Here is a 20,741-nt window from a genome sequence, read left to right on the forward strand (position 1 = left end):
AAAACCTGCACTTGAAATATGTGAAATCATTTCAGGAACGGTTTTTAAAGGCTTATGGAAATGATGCGGACGCTGAAGCTTCACAAAGACACAAAACCTGATTAGTAGCAATGATTTTAACATTATTTCATGCAAACACTTGTAACTCACAGCTCTTATGTGTATGACTGTTCATTAGAGGTCTGACTCTATTTAACCTGCTCAGTAACAATATGTTTATTTGCTCAGGATGTCTGCTAAAGTAAGGCGCGCCCCCGATGACCCGCGCACAGGCAGAGACGGAGTGACGCTGAGTCGGTTTTGTCACAGTCTCCACAATCCTGTGAATGAAGCTGGCGACAAAGACTCCGTTGGATCTCGGCCTCGAAAACCACTGACAGTAATCGGCGAAGTGTCCTCAATGAAACACCCAAAACACAAACTCAGATGTGAGCGGGGCCGGCGCAGAATGAAGGCAAACGACAGAGAGCGCCACAGGATGCACAACCTGAACTCCGCTCTGGACGCGCTGAGAAGCATCCTGCCGGCGCTGCCCGAAGACGCAAAGCTCACCAAGATCGAAACTTTGCGCTTTGCCCACAACTACATCTGGGCTCTGACCGAGACTCTGCGCATGAACGACCAGTACGGACACACGGCCGAGCACCTGCAGGTGTCAGCCGATCTGAGGAGCCCTTCAAGCGTTTCGTCTGCGGAGTGGGACTCAGCATCACCTGCAGAGTCTGGTTATGTCTCCTCGGCTGAACATGACCCAAGAAACTCTTACACATCTGTGGAGGGAATGAACTATAAAATATATACAAGCGCTGACTACAGCAGCATCCCTGTTACCTTTTATTTCAAATCACTATGTGGCCAAAATCTCAGAAACACTTTGGACTATTGATTTGTTATAGTGTTCACCCCCTATGGTGGTAAAGGTGAGAATTACCCATACTTCCCTGTCAGGCAGAGGAGAAAACTGCTACTGAACTTTTAGACGTTTTGGTTTGATCAGTAATCACCTGCAGTGACATCACTGACTAGGATTGTCCAGAAACCAGGTGGAGGTACAGCAGCATTTTCTACCTTAAACTGTACAGTTTCCTTTATCAGCACTTAAACACAATCTTTTACAAAGTATTTAATAAATTAAATACTTTCTGTATTGGGAAGCACTTTCATGACCATGCTGTACTTAGAGATATTTTTACAATCACAGAACGTCTCTAAACACTAGTGAAGCAGAGTAAATGACTTAGGAAGACAAGAGAAAAGACGTTTAAGGTAAAATATTTATTTGGCAATGATACTGAAATGTGTTTCTGAGCTATTTTGCTACATAGAAGTAGGTCTGTTTATTTAATAAAACTGTAGACAAAAATGTGTCTCGTGGGTGAACTGTAGTCTGGATTTCCATTGTTCCCGTGATTCAGAAGAACATTACGTTACAAACATTACTAAAAAACACAGTGGATGTCTTTCAAATATTAAAAACAAATTGTAGAGGCCAAAGTTTGTGCAAATCAACAATTTCAAACATGAAATTCGTTACTGTCCTGCCTACCAGTGACTCTACCGCAGCAGATTGCAAGAGAAGACCATTTCAGTCTTTAGAGTAGCATGAGCTATATGTGGTAATGTCTTGGAATATGTGGTGGTGTCCTATAGTGGCGTGCAGTCCGAGGCCTGAGCACTGCGGGCGCTTTACTTGGGGAAGACGGTGACCACGTCATAGCCCTCAGGTGGAGTCATTCGCTCCCGTGCGTGCTGCTCACAATAGATCTGGTCCTCCACAAAGAAATGTCCCTTCTGCTTGAGGTTGACGTTGCAGTCCGTGCAGGTGTAGCACTCGGGGTGTCGGAACTTGGCTCTCAACTTCACCACCATCCCCCTGAAGCAGATACAAGAAAATGGCACACAAGGTTCACTCTTCTTCTAATTCATGAAGTTAATTTAAATGACGAAGTCTGTGCATTGTACAGTGAAAGGTTAGGAGTTACATTACATGACAAAATATATTTAGACTAATACAGGTATGTGACAAAAAGCATGGTCCACTGCTATAACAGTCTCCACTCTTTTAGAGAGACTTCCTACGAGATGTCTGAACCTGCTGCAGCCATTTGCGTTCCTTCAGCCAGACAAGCATTAATGAAGTCTAGCACTGTGTTCGGTGAGAAGACAGATCTGGATTTCGGGTCTCAGTCATCCCAAAGTCAAAGTGGATGATGTTGAAGTGGGAAAAATCTTTATGGCTCTGGCTTTTTTCATGGGGGAACTGTCATGTTAGACCAGGAAAAGACCTTGCCCAAACTGCTTCCACAAAGTTAGAGAAAATCATTGTCCAAAATTGGAACTAAAGGGTCCAAACCAACATTACACACATTTGAACAGGTTGTCCAGACATTTGCCCTCATATCTCAAATAGCTGAGGGTATATTTATGCTTTTAGTTGACAGACAAATGAACCAGGACTTCTTGTTACTTCATGCAATATTTGCAAGCACTTCATGATGCAGAAGTGATGAATTCTCATACTTTTCAAAATGGCTTCACAGGGAGCAAGGCTTCAGTTGTACAACACTGAATTAATGTTGCAAGAGCCAAAAGACAAATTTGCCAATATTCTGCAGCTTATATTTAAGTCTGTAAAAAAAGAAAAAAAGTGGATCTGTCTAAATATATGACCAGTCATTTACTGACTAGTCAGTAAATGAGTCCTAACATAAAATAGACAGTATATAAAATATGTCTGTGGAGAATTCACCAATTGAAGTCAATTTCAAGGGATTTCAGTGCTTATGAAACCAGCAGTAAAACAGTTGTTTGAAGGTTTTTACTAAATCCAGCCACAAGGAGGAGACAAAGTCCAAACAGGTCCTTTGTGTTGCATTGGAACATGTTGCCACAATGTGGAAGTCGTCCAAATGTAAAAACACTGAGCAAAATAAACTGCAGCTATCACTGAACCTCCTGAGGGAAATCCTGAACACAGATCCATGATAACTCGTATATGACTGATTCACTTCATATGTGCACTGCAAATCAAACGCGTCATCTGTATGATCCCAGTGCCGTGGACTTATATACTTACACAATGCCAGACCCACACTTATCGCAGACGGGTAACTTCTCTGTGTTCCCCACTGATGAGCTGATCTTTGTTGTGGGGGCTTTGACGCTCCTAAACCCTGATGGTTTATCTGCGTCACCTACAGACATCACAGAGGATGGAAAATCTTAGCACAGTTCTGAGGTTTCTACACACATCTCTATTTCTTCTCACTAAAAGCAAAGAGTCACCAGGAACATGTAATTTTAAAGTCAAAGATAACTGACCCTGAAGCCTTTTCTGATGAAGCTGAAATGTAAGTACCTGTCTCAAGAATCTCCTGAAGCACCTTGAAGGAAGTGGACTGCCGAGGAGGCTCATCAGACTCCTGGTTCTCCTGCAGCATCTTGTAGACCTCTGAATCAGCTGTTACAGGCGGCCGCTTGCCTGTCTTTGATGGATCTGACGGGGCACTAAAAAAATTAAATGTGTACATTTCAGCCAAAGAGCAAACCTTGCCTTTTTAATTTTGTTGAAGTCGATTCATAATGGCTAATAAAGTGCAAGAGGGCACAAATGATCACTTTTATACAAGTCCTAAGGAGTCCTGCATGTTACTGACGCTCTGTCTTCACTTCACTGAGGTGGTGTATTCAGGCTCATCTTACTTGCTGTTGGGCTCATTAGCTGTAGCCATGGCTTTAACTTCATCCACAGCTGAGTTGAAGTTCTGGATGTTCTCTGAAGAGTAGAGTCCAGACGGGCTGTTGTACTGGTTGGTCACAACCCTGCCCCCAGCAAAAGGCAGAGCACTCCTGTTGTGGCTGGAGCCTATTTGTTTCACCTCCTGGAAAACATAACGAATTGTTTCTTGTGGGTAAACAAACAAATGGCAGTGAGTGTAGCAGCCAGACGTCTGTGAAATAACTCAAAGCATCTGCATCATGCAACACTTCTAATGCAAACTTTGTGGGAAAGGTGGTCTCAACGTCAGACACCTTCAGATGAAATGTATGAGTTTGCACATGTACGCACATGCAATCCATATCATGTGGGTCTGGAAACATCCAGCCTCCAATCTTACAGGATTCAATAATGTTGCAGGTTGCACACTTAAAAAACTCAGAACTTACAAAATATGTTTAACTGAAAATCCTCTACTTATTCAGCTGCTGCATCTAGTCTCATACAAAGTCACGTATAATTTAACAGGATAATGTCCGACTATGGAGTCTGCCTCAGTTAAAGCTAAAACTCTCTAAAGGACGAACACATCATGACGCTGGCATGCCATCAAAGTGAGCACATAAATACCACTAAATCTAGCGCATGCTTCACAGTGGGAACACGGAAATGCCTCCAAATATAGCTCATGCTTTGAGCATCTGACATCTAAACTGCAGAATACCTCTGGGTCTCTGCAAGCAAACAAACATACAAAAGGAAACTGACAACGGATGGATATGAAGGTGTAAGGAAAAAAACAAACAAAAACAGTGGAGAGGGCATCTCCAGACAAGCACTTGAAACACGTGTTGCTGTGTATGTGAGAGAGAAAAGCACAACATCTGTGACCTGTGAAACACACACAGCCTGGGACACATCACAGTTTCCTACATGAATTCACACTTTGGCCTTAACTTTCCACGGGCAGGAACTGAGGCTTGCGTCAGAGCTTGGCTGATAAACTACCATCTCCTAGGAAACCTCCTGTTGGAAAGTAAACAGTGACTTCATTGTTGGCAATACAGCAATAATAATTAAAAAAAAAAAAAAAAAAAAAAAAAGCCTTTGCAGGCGTGGTGAGGAAAGTATTTGCAGCCTTTGAGAAACTACTGTAAATGGCACTTCTCCATTTCCATCTAAATGACCAAGCTGGGGAAGTAAGTCTAAAAGCTCAAGTCCTACTTTCAGCTTTGATGCTGGTACACACCCGTGGCTCAGATGCAAGATTCATCTTGTATGGATGTGTCCTCCCCTCTTCAGATGAAAGCGGTGACCACAGTTTACTTTCTGACCTGCAGAAAGAGGAAAGGACAGAAAAGACGGCTCGTCAGTGGTTTAAGTGCAACGTGACCATTTCTTTCTTTTTTTTCCTGTTTCTGGGTGTGTTTTCTTGTACAGCTGCACATTGAACATGATATTACTTCTGTGTCAGTGAATGCAACACAAACCTTCCAGTCATGATCTTTTGCTTGGATTTCTTGACAGCTTACCACACCTTACATTCACCAGCTTCTGTCTCAATTTGAACAAGTATATTTGCTTCAACATGTCTGTTAAAGCTGTTTCAACATCCCTGCCGCTTGACATCATCTGTCACCAGACAGTTTTGATGTAACACACTGACATGAATTAACTTCTCCAAACTAACTTAATATTCCAGCAAAACAAAAGACACACTCACTCTTTAAAAACATGAGTAAGCACAACGTCACCCCCTGAACACCTGGATTGCAGATGTGCCGTCTCACTCAGTGTGATTCAGGCCTGCAGGTGTGCACAACAGCCTGGTACATGTCGCTACATCTTACCTGTCTATGGAGAGCACCATCTCCTCTATGCAGCCCTTGATCTTGTTCTGGGCTTCCAAGTGAGTCATGTTCTCCGTTGTTTCTCCGTCAATAGCCAAGATGATGTCTCCGATACACAGGTTGGCCTGGGCAGCTTTACTCCCAGGGGTGACCTATAACACAGAAGATCATCTTTTTAAAAAAAACAAAAACAAAAACAGACACTTTTGGGACTGTAGGTCATGTTGGACCTGTCAGGTTTCTAGTATTTGGCACCTGCAGATGTGGAACTATTATTCTTAAAAAAAAAAAAAACCAAACAAAACACTGTAGATTCTTTAAAAAAGAAAACATTTAAATTACAAACATGTGAAAAACAATTTTCATTTAAAGTTCAATAACACATGAAGGCTTATTTTCTAATCAGAGCTCAGATCTACTGCCATGTTTGACCTTTAAGGACTTTACGCACATTTCACAGTCTACATTGCGCACAGGTAAAAGTGCTGCAGGGCATACACTGTGTCTGTGTGTGTGTGTGTGTGTGTGTCTGTGTGTGTGTGTGTCTGTGTGTGTGTAAGATAAAGACAGAGCCGGACTCTGGCGCAGTCCAGGAATGTCTAATCTCTTCCCATGGGTGGAGAGGGCGACCACTGCACATTTACTCAGGAGTCATACACTCAAGAGTCCAGGGAGTCTTTTCTGGCTCATTAGTGCCTCAGGAGTAAAACACATGGGCGTGTTTGAGCTACAGAGGGTTTGTGGATGTCGAAATAAAGAACTTCTGCATGTTCGGCGTTTAATGTGAAGTTAGGGCTGAAAGGTGCGCACACACGGCGAGTAATTCACTATTAAATTCACCTCAACTCTCTGTGACGAGGAGAAAAGTCAGAAAACACAAAACACACACTCTACAAAAGTTAGCAGCGGTAAGTGAGCTGAAGCCCAGAGCAGCCACATGCCGACACACACACACACACACACCAGTTTAAGCTGAGTTACCAGCTTAAACTCTGCGAAGACCTGGTTTACATTAGTCTGTTCCCAGTAAAACCCAGCAAACACGAGGAGAGCTGAACTAGCTCAGGTGTGGCTGCAGCACAAAGCGACCTACCCGGGAAATAGCCAGCGGCTGCTCGAAGTCCTTTCCCCCGACCAGCCTGAATCCCCAGGGCCCAGGACCCTGCATTACCACCCGGACTGGCATGTCGTTAATGTCTTTCAGAGCCGACGGGCCTTAGCTGGTGTCTAAAGTCAGTCCAGGAGCAGCAGGTCACTTCCTCCTGCAGGAGTCATGTGCGGTGATCGCTGCTTTGCAGCCTCGGAGGAGGAGGAGGACCCTCAGGTTGATAACGGAGGGAGCAGAGATCGTGTATACACAAGATGGATCACTACAAAGTGTGTGCGGGGAGGTGACCACTAGTTAACACTAAAACTTGTGTGCATTCATTACTTTTTCATACGTTCAAAAGAAATAAAAAAATAGCCCCAATAGATTAGATATTTAGTAAAAGCGACTGTGCTCACCCGCTTTAGGGATAATAACACTCTTTAACACGATAAAGACGATAGAAAAATATGGATTAGTGCCAAACTACTCTTTAGGAAAATATACGAAACAAGGGACAGTTTGATGCAAAATAGAAACTAAAAAATAGGCGTGTTATCCTGTGGACTGTTCGACAAACACGAACAGAGCAGAGTGATCCCTCTTCCCTTTGTACCCCTCTCAGACGAGCTGCACTGTTTGATTCAGGGATGTCGTCCTGCCGGTACGTCACCTTGTTATATGCAAACTTACCATTTATGGTAGAGCTAAATCCCAGGATGTGGAATGTGCCGCTCCCAACACTTGAATTCCTGCCAGTCCTTCTCCGAGGAAGAGCTCCGGGCAGGCGCAGTAAAACATGGCTTTCTTGGATTAACAACCATCCACAGGCTTTCAGGCAGGCACACAGGCCTGGAGAGGTTTTTAAAGTGAGGCCACTGCAACATATGAGCTCAATCCACACTAAAAATACATGTGCTCCTGACTATGGAGGCTGTAAAAGCACATCTGTCGACATCATCACCCTAATGGGATTTTTACACACATGAACAGGGCAGCTACTGAATTTACAGACTTCCTCATCTAATGTTTATTAGCAGGCCTCACCCCTGCAGCATCCATTTCTGTATCAGGATCAGGATCAGATAACAATCCAGAGCCAGAGCTTTGTTTCACATGAATTTACATTTTTTAAAAGGCCTTTATGTGTCAAATAATCACATTCACACACCAAATGGTTTAAATGGTTTATTAAATATTGCATAATACCGAAGTCACAGCAGTGGATAGTACTTTTATTTTAATATTGTCAACGTAACAGCACTGCAAATTGAAGCAAACAAACCAAACCTGTTACAGGTTGTGCGTCTCATCAAACTAGTCCATTCTTATGATCATATTAATCATTATGCTGAAACACTGTGTCACACGTTTAGATACTTGCACAGAAACTGACAAGTTCTTAGTAAATGTTCTCCCATCACAGAGACTAGGACTAATGGGAAAACCATGGTTACATTAAATATGTCATGAATACATTTCAGTGAGAATCAAAAAAAAAAAAAAAAAAGAAAAAAAAGAAAAAATAAAAGGCACAATTTCGCAACATAAGAAATTATTATTATCCTCACAAATGGCAGCGTAATGTTCATATGCGTGAAACTTCCTGTGCTCAGTAACGCTCCACTCTGTGCTTTATCCTTCAGGTAAATAAACCGCTGCAAGTGAGCAGGAGCTCGGTGTGACGCTCCTTTCACTCGCACTCTATTTTTTTATTTTACATATTTACAGTCCTTCTTGTGCCGTGCTGCTCAAATAGCCTGCATGTTCATTCGAGATGAAAATGAAAACATTTTTATTACATATAATGTCTACACTGTCTGAGCCACATTCATATTTTCATACATTCATACACCGTGTGATGTTTTATGGAGATAAATATTACAGAAACAACCTAGAGTGAGTTGTGTTGTGACTACATGAGCTATTGTTTGTCGGCCAAAGTCCACCAAACCGTATAGTGTGTTTGAGATGCATCAAACCGCCCTCCGTTTGTTCGTGAACAGAAATATTTAGAAGTGCAGAGGTCAACAAACTCCCAACCAATTGCTGGAAATACAGGAACAAAAATATTTGGCCAGACGTGGAGGGAAAATACATGCTCTTTGTGGTGTGACAAAATACCTGAACATTATATCAGTGAGAAAATATTCCCTTTCCTGATGTTGGCAAAAGTGTCAGTGGTGAACTACACAGGAAGAGACACCTGATTTCATCTCAAACAGCAAACGTCAGCGAGGATGAAACACTGATTGCTACTTGATTGTGTTAAATGAACAAACTTCATCAGCTGCTGAAATTCATATATCGCTTATGTAGAGGCCCATGTTCAACTCAGGTCATCGTTTATCATCACCACACAACTGCTGCTAACACATTCAGGCACAAATAACACATATAGTAAACATCTAGTGACTGCTTTATCTTTCAATACTTCACATTATGTTCCAGATGTTGTCTACTCAGGAAGTCATAAAGAGCTATGTGATAGTCTGGCACTCTTTGATGAGTAATGTGCATAAAAAGGAAAAGGATCCAACTTCAGCTTCTGATAAACTGACTCTAAACTAGCAACTGCTCTACAAACTACACCCATGTGCTGCTTTGAGCAGGTCCCAACAAGCACTCAAGACTATTTGCAAGTACTATTTGACAGCTCTGCTTAGGACTGATGAGCACATCGCAGTGTTTGATGATAACGAGGAATCTGATGAAAACAAAAGGATACAAAAACAATAGCTATCATGTTTCCATCTGTTTGTGCAGACCATCTATTGTGACATGTGGTGTCTGTGGCAGGATCTGATAGTACTGAACATGTGGGAGCTTTGTATTTACGGAAAGACGGTTCTGATGCTTTCACTGCAGAACTGAAAGCAGTCTCCCACCATGGAGCTTAAAGTAGGTTAGAGGTGTAAATACAGAGGTGTTGGCTAATAGTGCTTCATGCTCCGATTTGTCAGTCTCTTATTGATTTTACAGTGCATGCTGTACTAAAGCTGACCTTATCATCTGAATCATTCCACTATCTGCATTACCCAGCTTGTAGTTATTAAATATGAAAATATGTAGGCATATTTGGAAGGCCTCATAAAGTTTTCTGTACACATTTACATGGCAAAAACATACAATCTTGTCATTAAGGGCATGGTTAAAATCTCAATATGCTATTAAAAAACAGCATGATTATATTCTAAGACACCTTTACATCAAACGTTAAATCACATTTTTTTTTTGTCATCACTGATTAATCTACTATTATCTTTTAACCAAACAGGAAGTTAAGTGCTACCACGCCTGTCCTGTGGTTGAGCTGGAGCCAGATGTCTACCACCAGCTACCTTACAGGCATGAGCCACTGGATAACGTTTATTTCTATTACAACAGAGGAGGTATAAAAGAAAAATAATAAATAGTTTTTGAAAACACAGGATATACATATACGCACTTTCTCTTCACTTTTTGTGATACATGTAACACTGTCCATGTGGTCTGCTTTTGTATTTGCTGTGGTAACAGAAAACAAGAAGCTAACAGTGCACTGCAACCTATTAGTGTTTTGAGTCATACACACAAATGTGTAATAACAATCTTTAGATGGAAGATGAAGGCAATACTGAACTGGCATCTAAAGCTTTTGGGTTACGGTGAGTTGTTAATCCTGTGGCCAATACTGATTCAGAAAACATAAATACCCAAAATGAAAAGATCATTATATATAATGTTTTATGTATTTAAATACTGAAACTGTCGAAACCACCAACAATTCATATATGTATATATATATATATATATATATATATATATATATATGTGTATATGGTAAATATAGGATGCATAGTTTGCATCATACTTAGCTAATCATTCCTGAAAGGTAGCTCATGACAAACAGCTCCAACCCCACATTAGACAAAAATACATTCTGACTCCCCCAAAGTCCAATTCAGGTAATAAGATCCACTCTTTGATCCATACACTGCTCTGCTGCCAGCCTCCAGACTGAGCCGCTACATAAATCGGAAAATTACGTGGACATAATGGAAGCTATTGTGTGTACAATACGAGCTAGTTTGTGGTAGGCTTTGACAGAGAAATTCCAAATGTGGAACGGACGAATTCTGTCAAGAAGTGTCTAAAATGTGATCAAGGCGTACACCATACTGAGGTTTGGGCAGTGAGCTGTCTCTGTCTTCGCCTCGTGCAGTTTGACATACCTCAGGCCAAACCGATCACTTTCCCAGACAAAATGGATTTGCCTGGCTAAATGACTATTCTAACCAACAGCCATGCGCGATAGTAATGACTTCCCAAGCTTGACAGGCAACCATGTGTTACAGATTAGATTTACAGTTTCACCTCCTTCACGTAATTCCCCGGGAAAGTCCCAAACTGTTTTGTCCTCTTTGAGGTACCTGGAGAGAGACAGAAAGAGAAACATGTCAAGAAACATATCAGGCAAAAGAAAGTGAAAGCGTTCTCTCTCAAATCCTGGCCTGAGATGACCTCGATTTTAGTACAAAAAATAAGACATCAGAGCTACATTTAAAGAGAAGTGCAAGATCCGTAGAACACGTTGCACTCAGTCATCTGCTGTCATTCTGCAGAAACCCTATATGGAAGGATGTGACTGAAGATGACTCTACTTCTGTACTTCTCCAGGAGTCCTGAGCCTGCACATTGCATGCTTGCAGTCCTCTCCTGTCATTCTGCAGAAACCCTATATGAATTAATGCGACAGAAAGTGTGACTGTATCTCTGAGGAATTTTTCCTGAGGCCAGCAGCACATACCAACAAACCAGCCGTCATCGCACTTCTCCATGACGCTGACGAGATCTCCCTCCTGCAGCTCCAGCTCGTCATCGTTCTGTGGCACGTAACTGTACAAAGCCTGGAAACTGGAACAAGACACAAAGAGAAATTGGCAAACATGTAAACATGGAAAGATACAAAATGTGGTTTCAATAAGTGTGTCACAGAAAAAATAAAGTAAACATGAAACTCTAACACACTGCAACTTACATTCCGCAGTTGAGACGGCTCGGCTCTGGGCTGTTGCTGTGGGACTGGGGTTGCTGGGAAATGATGAGAGATTGTTTACTGGGGTGGGGATGCAGTCTATGGACAGAGTCATGGGGGTGGTGGGACAGGGTGCTGCAGTACCTCACTGAGGTCTCAGCTATATTCAAGATCTCATTACACACTGCCTCCTAACAGTAGTAGTAGGTGAAGTCATCAGAAAAAGACAGACAGCGAGGCCACCGGGAGTCCCGGAAGAGGTCGAGGTGAAGTTGAGGGGGAAGGTGGGTAGTTGAGGGGGGAGGGGTTGAAGGACGAGACGGGAAGGTGGGTCCAGTAAGTAGCAAAGAAGAGAAGGAAGTGATCCATTAAAGGCCAGACGAAAAAGCAGGGCAGATGTTGGTGGAGCCCAGGAAAAGTGGCATAAAAAGGCAAGACACCAGAGTCAGGGAATGGAGAAACATGAAACATTAGTTCACTATCTACAGGATACTGTTCAGTATGAACATGCATTATGAAAGGGACGCAAACAGGCACAGCTTAAAGGAAGATTTGGGGTAAAAGTTATATTTGCTTTCTTTCTGAGAGTTAGAGGAGGTGGTTAATTCCCTGCTCATATGAGTCTGCTCAATGTGTAGCTGAAGCAAGAACTGGTTAGGAGGGCGGTGTTAGTTCAACTGACCAATCACCAGCCAGACAGAAACGTGAAAGAGCTGCGAGTGTGTGGCATCTACTGACTTTTCCAGCAGCCTATGGCAACTTTCCATAAATAGTTAAATAGTTAGCTTTAGAAATGCTGGTTGCTGTTCAAAGCCAGGCTGGCTGGTTCCCCAGTTTTATTGCTACTACATCTAGCTGGCCACCAACAAACACGAGAGTAATACTGATGTTCTCATTTATTTTCTGCAACAAAGATAAAAAAAATCCACCAAATGTTGAACTATTCCTTTAAAAAGGACAGTCCTCTAATATAAAGACAATTAAAAAAGTAAAACTACACATTATCTTTGTAACTCCTCAGTGGAGACCCCAGGAAACTCTGCACCAGCTTACCGCAAAGGAGTTAACATTGTTGTTATCCTGGATGTCAAACAGCATCACAGGGCTTCTGGAGCTCCGTCCGTGATGGTCAGCCTCATTCTTCACAAACTGGAACATAGAAATGTCAAATCAGCCTGGACATGCAAAAATAAAATATTTTTTGTTGCGGATACACCTAGCGTCCCGCTGCTGTAAATACTGTCATACTTCAGAGACAGTCAGGTTGCATTTCCCTTTAGGTGAAAATTTCAACCTCGCACCAACTTTTGAAATAGAAGCCATCATGTGAAACCTATAAATGCTCACTAATAAACATGTCACGGTCCTAAATAAATCTACATACTACAAGCATCCAAGTGAGCACCTCTGAATGGAAGAACACAACATGCAACCATGTGCTACATTCTTCTAAGACACAGTAACTTGAGCTCTCAGGTCAATCTTCTAAATGCAAATACAGTTAGTTCCTCTTAGAGTTCTTTACAACTAGAAAAGCTGAAAGTCACATAATAAAGACTAAAGCACTGTAAAACATTTGTGTGTTAGTAGTGCACACACAACAACATGCAGAACTGCAGCCTTAATCAGATTCATCCCTCCATTAAGCTAAATTTCTTCTTCGGGTCTAATCCACAAGTTATGACTTCCAAACAAATCTCTACTTCAGTGCTCCATGTGTTTTAGGGAATCAAACTGTGGCCAAAAGCCCATGTTCGAGAGTGACGCAGCACCGCACACCATGCAGAAGATACCTCTGCAGGGCTATTTTGCTTCCTGCCCAGAGCCGCGCGGCCCCTCTCCCCCTCTGCACCTTCCCCCTCTGTCAACTCCTTCTCCCCCCTTAGCCAGCCGTCCAGCACTGGCCCGCCACTGGGGCTCATGCTGGGTGACAGATGTGGGGAGGAAGAGGATAGCAGGAAGTCTTCCCCCTGAGGTGGGGTGAATGTGAGGAAAGGAGTGGCTGAGTTGGGCCTGGGTGGATAGGGCGGGGGAAGTGGGGAGGCAGATGGGGAGGCCACTGGGGAAATGTAGAACGGGCTGCCGGTGATTGGAGGCACAGGACTGGCAGACAAAGGTGGGGGCAGGTACTCGCCGCAGCGGTAGGACACAGTGGGCAGCGGCGGTAGGGGTGGGGTGGGGGCGGCGGGAGGACTCCCACCTCCCACAGTCAGGGAGATCCACTCAGAGGAGACAGCGTGGACCTCGGGGGACACGGAGCGGCGGGGGGAGCGAGGGAGAGGCAGGGGGGAGGTGGTCAGATGATTACGATACAGCTTTTTAGAGCAACACGAGGAAGAAGATGTAGAGAGAAAAGATGAGAGAAAGAAAAGGAAATGAAGGATGAGACAAAATCACTATACAAAAAAAAAAAAAAAACTGTGGGTGTCAAAGTGATCACAGAAGAAAATTTCTGGACGTAAGAATGACTGTGGGCAAGTGCTCCACTACATCCATGAATGCCCTACGACTGACCCACTCTGGGTCCTTACCTGGGGAGAAGCACTGGTGCTGCGCTGGGGTGAGTGGCTGAGCGGAGGGTCAGGATAGTCCACCCCGTTTTTGACACGGGGCCTTTTGTGCACCTCTACGTAAGTGACAGGGAAGATGCCTTGGCGGTTGGTGCCTGCGATTTTGCCTTCATACCAATTTTCATCAACTCTACGAATCAGCGTGATTCTTTCTCCCTGCACACAGACAGCGGGTTGAAAACATGGTTAATAAATATTGTTGAAAAAAATAAATAAATAAATGTTTTCCATCTGTAACTGACTGTTTGCTGCTCTACACCTTTCTGAAGGACATTTCCACCACTGTGTCTCCAGTGAAGTTGAAGCGGGCAACAGCCTCTCCATACTCCAGGACCTGCACTGGGGCACTTTTCTTTGGCTGGGCTTTCTCTGTGGGGGGAAGGAGCTGCACCACAAGACGGTATATTATATTCCTGCCCTTCAGAAATTATTCTTACTGTGAGTAAATAAAGACAGTCCAAACCCTGATACATACCTCAACGTAGCTTCGTGGGAAAATACCAACTCTTCCATGATGTTCCCCTTCATACCAGTTTTGATCCACCTCTCGAATGATGTACACAATATCTCCCTTCTGAAACGGTAGTTCCCTAAAACATATTCCAGAGAGATTAGTCACTAACATACAAATGAAATCAATAAAGACATAAACAATAATAACAGCTAAAGAATAAGCTCTCATGCAGACCTGTGTTTAACAGCACTTTGTAGCAGAACTGTTTGGGATGTGCTGCATCTTTTCACATTAAACTAGGAGCTACATTACATAAATAATTACTATTCTACTTTAAACAGTGATTTTGAATAATTCTGATATTGATACAGTAATTGGCACCGCCAATGGTAACCCCACCTATGAGCTCTTCCAGTAAGTCAAAACAGATGCCAGTACTTAATTTTTACTATGTATATATATATATATATTTTTTTTTTTAGCAAGATCCACTTGGTTAATAAGTAAATCTGGATCAATATCACAATCTAACTACATCCATCAGAACAGCTCTTCATACTCCCACGTTTCTGGTATTTCATTAATGGTTGACACTGTGTCACAGAGGTTCATGGTTCTCAGGCTGAAGCTTCTGATGTTGTTGTACTGGATTGCAACAAATTGTAAAGTGTTATTTCTCCACCCCCAGTTGCATATGAGTTGCTTAAGCGTTATTTTCACTTACTTTAGAGTTTCTGCTCTGAAGTCGAAGCGAGCCATGGCTGGAGTTCTCTGTGCACATATAAAAAACAGAAACTCTTATGCCTACAATTACATAAATATTACTGCTGTCATTGTAGTCAGTAAGTCAGTAAATGTTTTCCAAAGTACAAAAACCTTTTATATAGTACCTACAGTACAGCCATGTCATACTTTGCTTACTTTCTGGGCTTATTCATATATATAAGTGCAGAAAAGGTTTTCTGGTCCTTCTCATCTGAGCTGTTGTTTCAATGCCAGCTCTGTGGATAAATATTCTAGCAATGACAGGAATGGCTTGTGACTGAGTAGGTTATTTATCCCTTACTGTGAGGCTGGCCTGTGAGGAGAGCAGGCACACCTTGGTAAACACAGTAAGTCTAGAACATTATATCTAGCTCTAGAGCTAGTCAACACTGCACTATGGAGTTTGGAAGTTAACTGGAAAAAGTCAGTGATAAACTCAATAACGTGCATGCTGTCACTGCCTCCACCCTCTGAATTTTTGACCCTGGGGAGGAAGCCATCTGTGTCTGCAGAAAACCCTGCTGACAAGCCCGTCACCTCCTCCACAGCCTGACTCTCACACACACAGTGACAAAGCATCTGCTATCTTTTTTCCTGCTTATAGAAGGATAAGGCACAGCCCTGCATTGTACCTCTATGCCTGATTTCCGTTTCTCTGTATTATCTGTGATGTTGAGCAGGTCTCCGAAGCGCTCGTTGGTGATGAACTGGTGGTGCGTCGGGACAATGCCTGCATGTCGCCTCGATGCTGTGTCAGCCTCTTCCTGTTCCCGTTTTAGTCGCCGCTGCTCCTCCAAGATTTTCTGCCAGGAAACCACACTGAACTGTTTGTCCTCTCCAGATATGGGTCTCTTCTACTCTTTTCTTCATGTGACACATGTTTGATGTACTGTATAATATATGGTTTCCTCATTCTTAACAAAGCTCTCTTTACTAAAGCACTGCTAGTGAGGTATTATTTCTGAAAATTTTACTTAAATTCATTCATTAAAATTAAAACAAGCAAATTCACCTCTTTGTCCCCCTGACGCCTCCTCAACACTTCATCCTGGCTCTCCCCATGAGCTGGGGACGAGTCTGAAACACAGAAGGTTATATTGTGAAGCATCTTCACCGTCGATCTGAAGGCACAACCAAACCACCAAAGAACAAATCTTTTAAAACATTAGATGATATTGCAGTCAACTCCTTAATTCCAACAAACAAAATCAAAAAGATGTACATTAATTACTGTACAAACATGCATGCTTTAAATGAGCACCATAACCTCTGCAAGACTAAAACAAAAAAGCACACACGTCAAAAAAAGCCAAATGTCATCCTGCATGCGCAATGGAATGAACACAGAATGATCCAATGCGTGTTCATGAAAAAAAAAAAAAAATTCATGAGAGAAAGTATGAAGCCTACTGTAAAAAGACATCACGGTCTAACTGATCAACCAACCAGCATCCATTATTTTACTTGAATTTCTTATTTGCTATCACATAATTCACCCCCCACACCACCACGTTCATTCTGTGGCCCAGTGAGGGCCACAAGAAATACCTATCAAAGCTTCAGGTTTGTGGCTGAAGCTCAAAGCACCGGCTGTTATGTAAAAGCAATCAAAGCAGGAAACACACTGGCTAAAAACAAACCTTTCATAGAGAGAATAAAAATGACATGAACAGTCCCCAAAAGAAGAGAGAAAAAAACAAATAGACATGGTATCAGGCATCAGTTTAAGACAGCGTATGCAATGTTATATCATAATAGCCTGCTTAAACATCACAGATGAATCCTGGGATTGTAGTTTAAAGAAAATCTGCCTGTATAACACATGATTTGACAACTCTGCAGAATGTGAAAAAAGACAAAAATCATGCAATAAATGTAACGATGTAATAAAACTGAATTTTGTCTACAATGATGTAATGCTTATGCAGGCTCTAGCACGCTTGCATACGATTCAAACCTGATGTCAAAAGGAGATATACTGTATACATTACCAAAAGCTGCCTGAACCTCCTACATTCACTGAAGCTTTTTGATACGTATGCAGGGCCATACTCATTCACAGTGATATGGAAGAGCACCAAACAGCACATTCAGAATGAGATGGAGGCCTCGCTGTCACTTTGTAAACAAACAGACTAGAGATGGAGGGTGGTGAAGTCGCTTTGTGGAGAGAAGAGACACAAGGTGAAGAGAGAGTCGAGGTAAATGAGTGACCACAGGGGGAGGACAGAGGAGTGTGACAGTGGTAAGGGGATGAGATAGCCACCTCTGCGGTGAGCTGCCAGCAGCTGCAGTAGATTCCCGTTGGCGTCCAAGCCCTGCCCGTTACTGAGGTTGTCACTGTAGCTTCCATCTCCATTACTCAGCCTCTCCAAGACCTCCAGGGAGGACATGCGCTGAGGGATCAGTGGTCTGAGCTCAGGGGACAGGCTGCAGGGCCTCTGGGTGCCCACTGTCACCTTAGTGGCTAAAAGGGTCCTCCGATTCTGGTGGGACTGAAGGTTTTTCCGTAACCTGAAGGGCGCAGGACCAATGAGGAAAAGGTTCCCTGGAAGAGTAGTCTTCTTATCCGGAGGTGGTCTCTCTTGTTGGGTTGTGGCCTGCTGCCTCTCATGCCTAAGGATGGTGGTGAAGCGGGTGTAAGAGGCTGGGCAGGATCCTTTGCATTTGCTGGGTTTGAGGAGGAGCTGATGGTTCAAGTGGTGCAGAAGGTGGTGGTGGTGGTGGAGATGGTTGTGTTGTGGAGGGCATGCTGTAAGCTGAGCTGAGGAACTCTGTGTTTCACTAACATTTTGATGAGTCAATTGTGATGAACTGAATATCTGCTCAACCTCAGCCTCAGTGTTGGAGGGGGACTCAGTTCTGCCAGTGTGTCCATCCTCTGAGGAGGAAGCAGCCTCCTCCACAGGTACACTGTCTGGTGACAGAGCCTCATCCTCAGGCGTTTTGCCCTCTGGGTCCACTGGGGAACAGGAATCTGTCTGGGTTACGTCAGATACCAAAAGAGACTCTGCTGACACTGCAGATGCCATATAGAGATGGGTGGGGCTGTAGTCAGGACTGTGGCTATGGCTGGAGTGCAGGGTTGGCAGGGAGAATGAGCGGCTGGGTCCCGAGCTGGACTGCTGGATGATCATTTCAAATGCACTGACCCGTGACGATACGGCATCCCGTGGAACGTTACCCCCGTCATCTGCCTCTGACCTTTCGCCTCTCTCAGCCTTTGCCTTTTCAAAAAGAGAGGCCAGGCTGCGGACGCTGCCATTGGGACTGCAGCCGGCCGAGCTAGGCCGCTGGATGTGATGCATGGTCCTGTACAGGCTGGAAAACTCAGATGTGCTCCTCCTAATTGCAGGGGACACATTCCTGAGGCCGTCCACGCGTTCGCTGCCACAGCTAGACTTGGTGTCTGAATGTTGCCCACTCTCCCTTTCCTCTGCTCCAGCAAAGTCTGTGTCACATGGCCCTGTGTACAGATCCTCACAGCTGTGGGCCTTTGGGTGGCTGACAGATTTAGTCCTGCTTTCCTGACTGTCACCATTGGGTGGCAGCAGCCTGGGCTTGAATTTAGAGGGCAGGATTTGGGGTATGCAGGCTTTGGCAGCAGAAAGAGGCTTCTTACTCTTACACTGGTTACCTATTGCATTATTGGCAAGAACCGATCGACTATTTACAGAGGTGCACGGTGAAATTATATAGCCATTCCCACCTTTATAATCCACTGGCAAGCATGCAGGACAACAGAATAAACAACATATTAGATTACAATGGTCACAGGTTCACACACATATACACTAAAACTGAGTCAGGCACATTTCTAACATTAGTTTCATCAAAAGTAGATGAGAAAAGGAAGCATACTTGATGCATTGTGCATCAAGTAATTGATGATTGTTATACTAACAGTATGGTACTGCAGTGAAGAATTATGCTTTGTAAAACAGACTTTCATGTTATCGATATCACTGTAAATGGCAAAATAACAAGAGAAACATAAAGTATTAAAACAGTAATATGTCATGAAATGTTATGTGATGTTGGAGGTCATATAGGAATTTTTAACACTGACTGCAGTATCACTACAATTTAAAAACAACCTGTGCAAACTGTTTCTGTTACCTATTCTGTATTCATGTCAGGGCTAAAAAAAAATTGCTCCCTCATGACTGCTGCATGTCCCTCTCTAACCTCTTATTTACAGTCACATTTCCTCCTTTATTTTTACCAATTAACCAGGTGGCTGCAGTGACAAATGGCTTGTGGCACAGCTGTTAATATATTTTCCTGATGCACAGCTGTAAATAAAAAATGTTTCCTGGCTCAACCTAACCAGTAAAATACGACTCCCCAAAATCTCTGAAAACCACAGTCAGTTCCAGGCTGTAGTCTGTTCTTGGCTATAGTTTGGTGGTGATAGCACTACAGATGGAACTGGGAAATGACACAACACTTTCACATGCTGTGAGACACCAGTGGCCCATCTGTCAAATTCATATCTGCCAGAAAAACACAACGAGGAAGTGAACTACATATTTTATCTATGGCATGTGGCAAATAAAGAATTACCATTCTCGCCCGTAAGGAGGTTCAGTTCTTTGAACCACAAAGACAAATACAGCTTTTTTATTCCATAACCACAAGCTAGAAACACATGATGATGGTGATGATAGCACTTATTTATTTCTTTGGGTTTGTTTACACTTCATCTTGTGTGTGGCTAAAAGTAAGTGACTATAATGATCAAGGTGGTGCCTTTGGCAGGAGGCTAATAAAAGAGCAACCAGTTGTATGGAGTTCACACCCATTTACTGCGTGTTTCCACAATTCGACTGTGTGAAATCTAAATCATTAAGCATCCTTATATATCTATCCTCCAGGATGCTGATGTCAGTGATCTCTTTAACTCTGAATGCACAATTTGTGTGACATTAGCTGTGTCTTCCCAGATGTAATGACATGTATAGGGTCATACTGTCTCTTCCTTTCTCCTCCTTACATCTCCACCCCTCTCCTCCCCCAACATTCTTCTCTCCAGCCATGTGGGCAGGCATTCCAGCCCCTGACCTTACACTGACAGCTGACTTCCTCATGCCTGCCCACCCTCTGCGTCCCTCCTGTTTATCTCACCCCCGTCTGGTTGGGTTGTGAAGAGCAGAGCTCTGTTTATCTCTGTCGGCCCTCCTCATCCATCCCCTCTCTGGCCCTTCATTCCCTGGCAATGGAACACTCTGGAGTCTTGCCCTAAGCCTGCCTAGCGACTGGCGGCTCACTACTGGAGAA

General features: G+C 43.3%; 3 protein-coding genes across 3 annotated transcripts in view; 1 reads left to right on the forward strand and 2 right to left on the reverse strand.

The window, feature by feature from the left end:
- Nucleotides 1-229: 229 nt before the first annotated feature.
- Nucleotides 230-886, forward strand: neurog3 (neurogenin 3). Its single transcript, XM_026309782.1, has one exon. It carries the CDS (start codon nucleotides 230-232, stop codon nucleotides 884-886), a length of 657 nt encoding a protein of 218 aa, XP_026165567.1.
- A 369-nt stretch (nucleotides 887-1,255) lies between these two features.
- Nucleotides 1,256-6,887, reverse strand: pdlim1 (PDZ and LIM domain 1 (elfin)). Its single transcript, XM_026309969.2, has 7 exons — nucleotides 6,662-6,887; nucleotides 5,569-5,720; nucleotides 4,968-5,052; nucleotides 3,703-3,881; nucleotides 3,359-3,507; nucleotides 3,077-3,194; nucleotides 1,256-1,873 (listed from the first exon to the last, which is right to left on the reverse strand). The coding sequence occupies exons 1-7, from the start codon at nucleotides 6,752-6,754 to the stop codon at nucleotides 1,687-1,689; spliced, it is 963 nt and encodes a 320-aa protein (XP_026165754.1). The 5' UTR covers nucleotides 6,755-6,887; the 3' UTR covers nucleotides 1,256-1,686.
- A 942-nt stretch (nucleotides 6,888-7,829) lies between these two features.
- sorbs1 (sorbin and SH3 domain containing 1) overlaps nucleotides 7,830-20,741 on the reverse strand; it is a 38,048-nt gene continuing 25,136 nt past the window's right edge. The window contains exons 17-28 of the mRNA XM_026309410.1: nucleotides 17,728-19,182; nucleotides 16,474-16,538; nucleotides 16,094-16,264; nucleotides 15,421-15,467; nucleotides 14,718-14,832; nucleotides 14,502-14,627; nucleotides 14,204-14,398; nucleotides 13,466-13,987; nucleotides 12,726-12,821; nucleotides 11,676-11,728; nucleotides 11,445-11,551; nucleotides 7,830-11,067 (exon numbers count right to left, since the gene is read on the reverse strand). Coding sequence (XP_026165195.1) covers nucleotides 11,000-11,067; nucleotides 11,445-11,551; nucleotides 11,676-11,728; nucleotides 12,726-12,821; nucleotides 13,466-13,987; nucleotides 14,204-14,398; nucleotides 14,502-14,627; nucleotides 14,718-14,832; nucleotides 15,421-15,467; nucleotides 16,094-16,264; nucleotides 16,474-16,538; nucleotides 17,728-19,182 — 3,020 coding nt within the window. The 3' untranslated portion in view covers nucleotides 7,830-10,999. The remainder of the gene's footprint in view (nucleotides 11,068-11,444; nucleotides 11,552-11,675; nucleotides 11,729-12,725; nucleotides 12,822-13,465; nucleotides 13,988-14,203; nucleotides 14,399-14,501; nucleotides 14,628-14,717; nucleotides 14,833-15,420; nucleotides 15,468-16,093; nucleotides 16,265-16,473; nucleotides 16,539-17,727; nucleotides 19,183-20,741) is intronic.

The sequence above is a fragment of the Mastacembelus armatus genome, chromosome 15 (assembly GCF_900324485.2).
Source record: "Mastacembelus armatus chromosome 15, fMasArm1.2, whole genome shotgun sequence".
NCBI classification, from domain to species: domain Eukaryota; kingdom Metazoa; phylum Chordata; class Actinopteri; order Synbranchiformes; family Mastacembelidae; genus Mastacembelus; species Mastacembelus armatus.

Excerpts from the sequence above, each read along its gene's own strand:
- neurog3 (XM_026309782.1), top strand. The coding sequence starts at position 230 with ATGTCTGCTAAAGTAAGGCGCGCCCCCGATGACCCGCGCACAGGCAGA.
- pdlim1 (XM_026309969.2), bottom strand. The coding sequence starts at position 6,754 with ATGCCAGTCCGGGTGGTAATGCAGGGTCCTGGGCCCTGGGGATTCAGG. Across the intron at positions 5,721-6,661 it reads AGCCGCTGGCTATTTCCCGG|GTCACCCCTGGGAGTAAAGC; the intron begins GTAGGTCGCTTT and ends TCTGTGTTATAG. Across the intron at positions 3,195-3,358 it reads TCAGGAGATTCTTGAGACAG|GTGACGCAGATAAACCATCA; the intron begins GTACTTACATTT and ends TGATGTCTGTAG.